This window comes from Poecilia latipinna, unplaced genomic scaffold (genome assembly GCF_001443285.1).
Source record: "Poecilia latipinna isolate Pla-1442-1.1 unplaced genomic scaffold, P_latipinna-1.0 Scaffold2743, whole genome shotgun sequence".
NCBI classification, from domain to species: Eukaryota; Metazoa; Chordata; class Actinopteri; order Cyprinodontiformes; family Poeciliidae; genus Poecilia; species Poecilia latipinna.
In genome coordinates, this window is record NW_015115359.1 from 64,741 (window position 1) to 74,603 (window position 9,863).

At 35.3% G+C, this 9,863-nt stretch overlaps 1 protein-coding gene and 1 long non-coding RNA gene across 6 annotated transcripts in view; one reads left to right on the plus strand and one right to left on the minus strand.

The window, feature by feature from the left end:
• LOC106938988 (cerebellin-4-like) overlaps window positions 1–9,087 on the plus strand; it is a 30,490-nt gene extending 21,403 nt beyond the window's left edge. For 2 of the 5 annotated variants that reach the window (XR_001422736.1, XM_015021210.1), the window contains exons 2-4: window positions 307–480; window positions 8,092–8,214; window positions 8,577–9,087. Coding sequence is in view for 3 of the 5 variants with exons in the window: in XM_015021210.1 (XP_014876696.1) it covers window positions 307–480; window positions 8,092–8,214; window positions 8,577–8,857 (578 nt within the window). In the remaining 2 variants the exon portion in view is untranslated. Of the gene's footprint in view, window positions 1–306; window positions 481–580; window positions 704–1,308; window positions 1,804–6,076; window positions 6,158–7,620; window positions 7,987–8,091; window positions 8,215–8,576 lie in introns of those variants that run through there. The other 3 variants (XR_001422735.1, XM_015021211.1, XM_015021209.1) reach the window with 3 other exon arrangements.
• LOC106938989 (uncharacterized) lies at window positions 1,406–5,175 on the minus strand. Its single transcript, XR_001422737.1, has 2 exons — window positions 5,009–5,175; window positions 1,406–1,594 (listed from the first exon to the last, which is right to left on the minus strand). It is a non-coding gene; the product is annotated as an uncharacterized LOC106938989 (long non-coding RNA).
• Window positions 9,088–9,863: the final 776 nt, after the last annotated feature.

Below are 9,863 nucleotides of genomic sequence, written 5' to 3' on the forward strand. Positions count from 1 at the left end.
TTTTTTTTTTAAAAAGTTTTTTTTATTTTTTGGGGGGGGGGGTTTTTTTTTTTTTTTTTTTTTTTTTTTGTTTTTTTTTTTTTTTTTTTTTTTTTTTTTTTAGAATGTTTCTTGTTCTGAATAAAGATTTTGTTAAGAATGTTTAAAAAAAAATCATGGGCCACTCCCTTGTTTGTATTGTATAAAAACAATTGTGAGGAGAAATGCGCAGCAGAGACACCTGCAAGCAGGAGCAGTTCAAGATGAAGGGTTCTGTGGCGGCCTTAACTTTCTTTTTCTTCTATGCGTGTGTGGCTGAAATCACAGCTCAGCCAGCAGGAGATAGAGATGATGGCACCATTCAGTCATATGGTGACAAAGACTGGGGTGCAGCTGATGGCCAGAAAACCATTGGGCAACTTTTTGGCATCTTAAGAGAGCTAGAAACCAAACTTGAAGACACTCAGAGAGAGATGGAGGTCCTGAAGTCACAAGTTCAAGGTGAGAGCAGCAGATGTGGAGTTTTAACTTTTGCAACTTTTAATTTATAGACATGAAGTAAATATTATAATGAACACTTATTTTCATGTTTCTTCTTAAGGCAACAAGGTAGCGTTTGGAGCATCTATAAATGTAGGCAGACATTTTGGACCTTTTAATACTGAGATCACACTGGTCTACCATAAGGTCTACGTAAACACAGGATCATTCAACCCGGGAACAGGTAAACTTATCACAGTGATGTATTTGATTACCCTCAAATTAGTGTTTACAAATAATGAGAGCTTGAAGTATTTTGCTGTACTTGAAAAGGGAAAATAAATCATTGTTTTTCATGTAAAATAGAGTGATTATTTCAGGGAGGACCTAAAATAAAAACTATAAATTATGTCTGAGTGGCAGGAAATTTAAGACGGGGTGAAATAAAAATAGGAGAAAAAAGAAGAAGTCAAAAAACAGTTTTCTGACATTGAAAAACTATGAAGAGGTTAGGAAAATATGCTAAACTAAAATTATTAACAGTTTTAGCATAGCACAGCACATCTGTGTGTGGTAAATTACATGTACTTTCATAATCCTTAATCAGATTAAGGATTATGATTACATTTAGAATGCAAACAGATTGAAACAAATGAACAAAGAACAAATTCCAGCAAATCATTTTAAGGCATTTTTCACTAAATCTTTTAAAATAGTATTCTATATTACATCATCATTACATTATAAAGTTAACTTAAAGTTAACTTTCATTTCAGAATTTACTCAAACATCATGTGTGTTTAAAATACTTCCAACGATCACCATGAACATCGCTTTGATCGTCCACAGGTATTTTTACGGCTCCTGTCAAAGGAGTCTATTACTTCAGCTTCTCTGGACATAATCTATCAACTCACCCAATGGGCCTGCGGCTGATGAAGAATGGAGAGCAGATGGTCACTGTCTACAACCATCCTTTTGGAAATCGTTTTGAGACAGCAACCAATGGGATGACTCTGCAGCTTGAAGTTGGAGACCAGGTTTACATGAGACTGCGTGAAAACACCTGGATTTATGACAATTCCAATGATCACAGCACATTTATTGGCCATTTATTATTCCCTCTGTAAGGTTCCTGCAAAAGAATGAACATACACATGAAATAGATTTTATTTCGGTGATAATATTTAGTGGTGATGGGGACAGATATCAGGGTAAAATTAGAATCTGTGTGTGCTATGTCTTAAATGTGAGGTGATCTGATGTATGTAAGGTAATACATTTTACAATCATATTAATATTTGACCAATTAAAATCTAATAAAGGCACAAATTTTTTTCATTGCAAAAGCCTGTTTTCATTCTTTGAAAAATGTGGTGAAGCTCCTTTCAGATTTACACAAGGATGTGAAAACGTCTTTTTCTAAATTCAAAAGCTGTTAAAAAAAGTCTTCAAGACACGAAAAACTCAATAAAAATATTTGCAGAGCATTCATAACAAATGACTCTGAAACACCAAAGGCCTTTGTCAGTTTTATCAATGTGAATGTTTTATCTTAATTATTATTATTATATTATACTATACAAATAAAATTTGATTGATTGATTGATTGATTAAGTGAACAACACAATTAAAGAAAAAAGGAAAAAATAAGGAAGCACACAAATAATATGAACTGATAAATAAGAAGATAAAGAAATGTAAATTAATCAGAGATGGTCACTCTTACTGAGGTCAGCCATTCTCATAATGTTACTTTAGCTAAGCAATACTGAAGCGAATAGTTCTGACAGTGTAACAGACTAATGGTAATAAATGATGTATTTACTTAAAGATTCAGTCACCAAACGTTTTGAAAGACAGACAAGAGTGGATCATCCACATGCTCATGTTTGATTGCTTGTTAAGGCACTTTTGTTGCTAAATACTAATCATTACAGTCAGGATTAGATTGATTATCAGGTCCATTGTTAGAAAAATCTGATATTTTTGATAGTAGGTTCAGAAAACAGCAAACATGCAGAAGAAATCATGAAAGAAAGGTATATTCATAAAGCAAATGGAAAAGAAAACACAAAAACATCCATCCATCCATCCATCCATCCATCCATCCATCCATCCATCCATCCATCCATCCATCCATCCATCCATCCAACCATCCATTTTCTGTACACCCTTGTGCCCAGTGTTTTGGGCAAGAGGTGGGGTCGCCAATCTTTCGCAGGGCAACACAGAGACACACAGGACAAACAACCATGTATGCACACAACACACAAAAAAAAACACGTCTATTTCTTCAGCTGCTTTGGAAATGTCACTATTTAAAGAATAATGAATGAAATAGATTATCACATGTGTTTTTTGTTTTTTATGGTAAAGAAAGTCCTGCTGTCCTGGCAATAACCTTGGTCTAGCGAACCGGCTGCAGCATGTTTCATCTCTTAAAGTTCAGGTAAGGTCGTGTTTTCATTGTTATTATTTCCACTACAGTTTAAAATAATACAATGGTGCTTCGCAATCTCCAGCTCAAACATCAGTTGTGGCATCTAGTACATTAGGGTATTTCCATAACTTGCGACTTTATTTCCTCTTCAAATTCTTCCAATGCTTTGGCTTCCATTTGTTCTGTAACACCGTCCTGTTACTTTTGAACTTTCTCAACTTTTCTCTGTACATTAGTTCTTCTCTTAGATTTCCACAAAAAATAAAAAATAAATAAATAGCATGACTATCTCTTCTTAAGTTAGATACAGTGGCTTGCAAAAGTATTCGTTCCTCCTAAACTTTTACATATTGTGTCTCATTACAACCACACACATAAACATAGATCATTGACATTGTTACACATAGATCAACACAAAGTGGTAAACAATTATGAGGTCAAAAGAATATTACACATGGCTCAAAGGATTTTTTTTTTTTTTTTACAAATAAAACAATGAACAGTGCAGTGTGCAAAAGTACTCAGCCTCCTTGGGGAACCAATGTTTTGCTGCAATTCCAGCTGTCTTTTTTTTTTTTTTGCACATCTACCGACTGAAATTTTTGCCCATTCTTTTTTGTCAAACAGCTCAAGCTCAGTCAGATCAGATGGAGAGTATTTGTTAAGAGCAATCTTCAAATCTTGTCACAGATTCTTGATTGGGTTGAGGTCTGAACTTTCAAACACATGATTAAACCAGTGCAGTGTAGCTCTGGCTTTATGGTTGAGGTCATTGTCCTGCTGGAAGGTGAACCTCCGCCACAGTCTCAAGTCTTCTGCTGACTCCAGCAGGTTTTCTTCCAAGATTGCCCTGTTTTTGGCTCCATCCATCTTCCCATCAACTCTGACCATCTTCCCTGTCCCTGCTGAAGAGAGACACCGTCAGAGCATGATGCTGCCACCACCACATTTGGGAGACGGCATGGTGTGTTCAGAGTGATGTGGAGTGTTAGTTCTCCACCACACATCCACTTTGCATTTTTGCGGAAAAGCTTTCTTCTTGCCATGCTTCCATAAGGACTACATTTGTGCAGTGCACGACTAATAGTTCTCTTTTGGACAGAACTGTGGATCGCTGCATAGCGTCATCATGGGCCTCTTGGCTGAATCTCTTATCAGTGCTCTCCGTGTTCGGCCTGTAAGTTTAGGTGGACGGCCTCTTCTTGGTAGGTTTACAGTTGCACCATACTCTTTCCATTTCCAGATGAAAGATTGGAAATGAAACTGGAAGATTTCAGTCTTGAAAAGACTGAAATCTGTTAGGGTTATAATTAGGATTATGGGTTATACCCTCTGCACTCCAGATAATTAATGTCACCAGGTGACAACATTTTAGTAGAAGTTCTCCACTTATTTGTTGTGATCTCAGAGAGGAATAACAAGACAGGCCAACTTTTCATCTTCATGTCTAAGTAATGATCTTAGTGTAAACCAGGAAATGTCAATTGTCATCACAGGTTTTTCCCCATGACATCAGATTATTCTTTGTTTTCAGCTCACGAAGAAACAGTGGAATTCAGTTCATTAAGTTGTTCCTGTAATTTGAGACTTTATTTCCTCTTCACAGTCTTCTAACTGCAACAAGGCTTTGGCTTGATTATGTTAACACCATCTTTACTGGGTCACTGTTGAATCTTCTCAACTCTGTACACAGCTAGTGCTTTTAGCGTTTATTGTAGAATTATATTGTGTAGGAACTGGCATTAGGTTTTTCGCTTTTAATTTGATATGACAAGAATTATCAAGCACCTCAGTTCTTGGGACCTAACAGTCTAATGTCTGTTTTGTCTTTCTGTAATGGATCAAAAACAGCCTCAGGTAGTTGTGGATACATTGGTTACAAAGCAAACAATAATTTCTTCCTGAGTCCTGAACATGAATGTGTCAGCAATCATGCACTTTACCAAAATGTGTAGCTAAACCAGAAACTCTATCCGTCTTATTCCTGGTAATGCTGATGTAGGATTGATTGTGTTAGATTTAAGGTGTAGCTAGTGGTCTGTTTTGTAATTGTCAAGGTGAAAAACTTTGTGTGTCTTGTGTGATTAACTAAGGTGTGCAACTCACCTGATTTTACTCTGGGTAATTTCTCACATCCATAATATGACAGAATTGGTTTGTGTTCTGATTGGGAAACCCCAATAATACTCATTTTATCCTGCTCCCCAGTATCCAACGTGTTTTTTTTCTCCCTTTATCATAAAAGGAATCAGTTTTATCACTTTGTAAGTTCAGAGTTTATAGGTCTTGACATATTTCACAGAGTGTATTACAAATTGCTTGACGTGTATTAAGTTTTTTGAACGATAATGCTAAAAAACACAGGAGGAAAAATAAAAACAATATTCAGTTTGTGTAGGGTGGACAAGAGTAAGAAATTGAAATTGCTTCAGTTGTCAATTTTAGAGTCATGTATTACAGTTTATCAATATAAAGATCAAGAAGCAAAATGTGTCTCATCTCTGCAACCCTTGTTGACTATTAGCTGCACAAGCCTGCCCTCTTGTGGACAAAGAAGAGAGATAAGGTCCAAAATGAAAAGAAAAGACTGCAGTCTTCAAGGCTCAAATACCTTCTCAGAGCAAATAAAAACTGTTTTTTATATATATATATATATATATATATATATATATATATAAGCTCCAAACAAAAACCTTTTCAGCTGTAGCCATTATTCATTGACAGGTCTAAGTGTACGAATCCAGAGACTGAAAATGTGGACGAGGTGTTGATGAATGTAGGGGGAGCTAAGAACACCTCAGTGTCTGTCTGTGTCCTCCTACTCAGCGATCAGTGCGGAGGCAGAGCGTTTATTCTATTCTGGTCCCTGAAATGTGAGGTCTTTTCTTCACTGCTCCCTCCAAGACCAGAGTGATTCATCCACACGTCTGCAGGCAGAAAGGCAAAAAAATGAAAAATAAATAAATAAATAAATAAATAAATAAATAAATAAATAAATCAAAACTCATTCAGTGTAGACTATCAGTCTGTTTCTCACAAAATGGAAATATCTATTATATTGTATTACACACATTATCTTATATGGCTGTCAACGTTTTTGCTTCAGAGCATCCACAAAACAAAAGCATAAAAATTGAAGGCTATGTTCCTCTTTTCCCCCTGACAAATTTTCCTTGTCTATCTTTTCCCTTCAGAACACTCATAAGTTTGACTGTTTAACCAAAAAGTCTGGTTCAAGTTGATGTCTAAGAAAAGGTTTGTTAGTTAAACTTTGCAACTCTTCTCGGAAACTTCAGAAAAGTTTTGTATTCATTGATTTGCAGATCATTTATGAGTTTGGCTGTTCCAATAAAAAAGGCTTGTTGAAGTTGCTGTCTAAAACAGTTCCCAAGTCAAGGGGGGTCAGAAACCTTTGTAATCCACACTTATTTGCAGTTTAGATAGTGGAAATAATTGTTCCTCAACGAATAAATGGAGGGAAAATGATAAGTGTTTACCACCATTTTTGTTGGAAGCCATAATGAGTCAACACCCATAACCAGTGCCGCATCTTTTTACTATATCCACTGTTTGGTTTTAAAGGCTCAGAAGGAGTAGTAGTATTGCCTTAAAAAAGTATGTGGAGTTTATGATTACTTGATTGTTAAAATGATGTGATTGAATGCGTAGTGGCAAGAGAACAACTTTAAATTGGTGCTACATACAATGGGTCCAAGATGATTTGTGATGTAGTGTAATGTACGTTAAAGAAAAACGGAAGGTGTCTTAGACTTTTTCAGAAGTGATTAAGCAAAACGTTCATTACAACGCTGTTCTTCATGCGAATAAAAATAGACTTGTTTTATTTCTGCCACTGATAAAAAAAAATAACCCTAAAAAACTTGTATGTCTTATGACTTAAGAGATTCTCTCACTTGTGATAAATGTGATACTATCTTATTTGTGAGACAGTAGTTACCTTATGCAGTTAAGACTTACCGTAACTACATAAGGTAAGTCTCAGGTTCTTCCATCAGAGTGCCCAAAATGGGCTTCCATACATTTGCTATGGTGTAGTAGTTTGAGATATGGTGCTGCAAAACAAAGGGTTGTTGCGTGAACACAACAGCTCTTCCACAGGCCACCAGCTAACCCTAACAGAGAAATTCACCGGTAGACTTGCATGTCAGTCTTTCCTGCATAGTTCTTCTCATATGCAAAGCAAAGAAGTTGACAGGTTTTTAAAATGACCAGATCAAAGGTTTGTTAGTCAAACTTTATAACTCTTCTTGGAAACCTCAGAAAAGTTTTGTATTTAATGATTTGCAGTGGTGTTAAAAATTGTTTGCTCTCTTTATGATTTTGTTGTTGTATATTTGTTACACTTCAGTGTTTCAGAAAAGCAAACCAATTTAATAGTCAAAGTCAGCACAAGTAAGATGGAGTTACTTTCCTGCCAAAACATTGCAAATCCAATGAAGGGCACTGTACACAAGTAAAACACACAAGTAAAACATATTTTCACAAATTCCCCGTATGTTTTAAAACTGTCTTTGACTATAAACTAATTCAAAATGGAACTTTCCATGGAAAATCATTTCCATATTGCTTGTGTTGTCTTTGATTAATATTTAAATTGGTTTTGGACAGCTAGAACACTGAAGTGTGACAAGCATGGCAAAACAAAGAAGAAGAAAAAACAGGAAAGGGTCAAGCAATTTTTTACACTACTGTGAATCATTAAAAACAGAACTTCTGTGAAGTTACCAAGAGTTGGAAAAGTTTAACAAAGATCCTTGTTTGAACTGTATAAGTAGTCAGGAGAATATACAGCAGAGACAACTACAAGCAGGAGCAGTTCAAGATGAAGATTTCTGTGGTTACGTTTTTTTTCTTCTATGCGTGTGTGTTTGAAATCACAGCTCAGCCAACAGGAGAGGTCAGTGATGTGGATGATGGCATCATTCAGTCACCTGGTGGCCAAGACCATGGCACAGCCGAAGACCAAAAGACCATTGGGCAACTTTTTCTTATCTTAAGAGAGCTAGAAGCCAAACTTAGAGACACTCAGAAAGAGATGGAGGTCCTGAAGTCACAGGTTCAAGGTAAGAGCAGCAGATTTGGAGCATCCTCTTCCGCAAATTTTATTATATAGAGATGAGATTAAATAAACATTATAATGAACACTCATGTTTATGTTTTTTCTTAAGGCAACAAGGTAGCATTTGGTGCATCCATAAGCGTCGGTGACAATGTAGGACCTTTTAATACCCACACCACACTGGTCTATAAAAAGGTCTATGTAAATACAGGATCATTCAACGTGGGAACAGGTAAATTCAGCACAGTAACACATTTGATGCTTATTAATCAAATTAGTGTGTACAACTACTATTGAGAGTTTGAAATATATTTTTGTTCTTGAAGATGTTTCACATATTGTCAGAGGTTATATAAAGTAGTGCCATTGTATTAAGAATGACCTAAATGCAGAAATTATTAAATAATATCCAGTGCTCGCTCGATGGGCTACTGTTAGATGCAAGTTTAAAGAAAAAACACTTTTCAGTTTCAGTCAGGTCTTATCAGGACATATGCTTAAATACATCCATATTTTATTTTATTATGTTTTTGAAGTTTTAAAGTAAAAAACCCCACCAAAGGTCACCATGAACATTGCTTTGATCATCAACAGGTATTTTTACGGCTCCTGTCACAGGAGTCTATTATTTCAGCTTCTCTGGACATAATCATTCATCTAAACCAATGGGCCTGCAACTGATGAAGAATGGACAGCAGATGGTCACTGTCTATAATCATGTTGCTGGGAACCGTCATGAGACAGCAACCAATGGGATGACTCTGCAGCTTGAAGTTGGAGACCAAGTTTACATGAGACTGATGCAAAACACCTGGATTATTGACAATTCGAATGATCATAGCACATTTATTGGCCATTTATTATTCCCTCTGTAAAAGTTGTGAACAAGTAACACCTTTGTATAAAATCTAAATGGATGAAAGTGAAGACAAAAAAATTGCTTCATTTCAGTTGTAATGTTTAGTAAAAATACGTCTTGTTCAAGGCATATTTTAGAACAAAATTAGAATCTGCATATTGTGTCTTAAATGTGAGAAACGATGTTCAAGTAAATTCAAAATCATATTTGACCTAGTAAGTTATTGGTAATTATAAAATTTTTTAAGTTTAAAAAAAAATCTTTTTTTTTTTTTGAAAATCTATTTGTTGTAAGCTCCTCTTGTGCTTTTATTTTGTTTTTTTATTACAAGGAGGTGAAAATCCTGTTTTCTGTTTTCAAGAAATTAAAAAAAATCAATAAAAATAATTTACTAAATTAGAGTGACTAATCATTCTTAAATTCAAAGGACCTATACCTGTCAAATTAGAAAACGTGGAGTCGACATGCATATTAGATTTTCTCAGAACACATTTTAAATTCTCCAAACTACTTTTTCAAACATTAAATCACTGTGTCGCTAGTGCACATCATAAAAGAATTTCCTTCTGTATTTCAAGTTGCAAAATGCTTTTGTACTTCATGCAAGTGATTTTGTACAATTTTCTACTTTCTCCTACATTTTCATTTGCTTTTGTCATTTAAAATGTATTATGTGGGTCTCTTTTGGATTGTCTCAACCTCTACTACATTTAGCTTCATGAAGCCTTAACCTGCAAAATGCTTCAACAGGTTGTCAAAATATGTCAATCATATTTCTTTACACTTCCATTGGACTGATAAATTGCTCCCATGTGACTTTCCCATAACTTTCTCCCAAGTCATCTAAGCTAATTAGATAATGAGGCATTTGGCTACTTTAAGAGAGTAAATTAATATGTGAAATCGACCAACAATCAACCAGTTTTCTGAAGTAGCTCAAAGGTACATCACTTCGGACAATGATGTGGATGTGGTCAACAGCCAGAGAGAAGAAAAAAAAATGAAGAGGACTTTATAGTTAT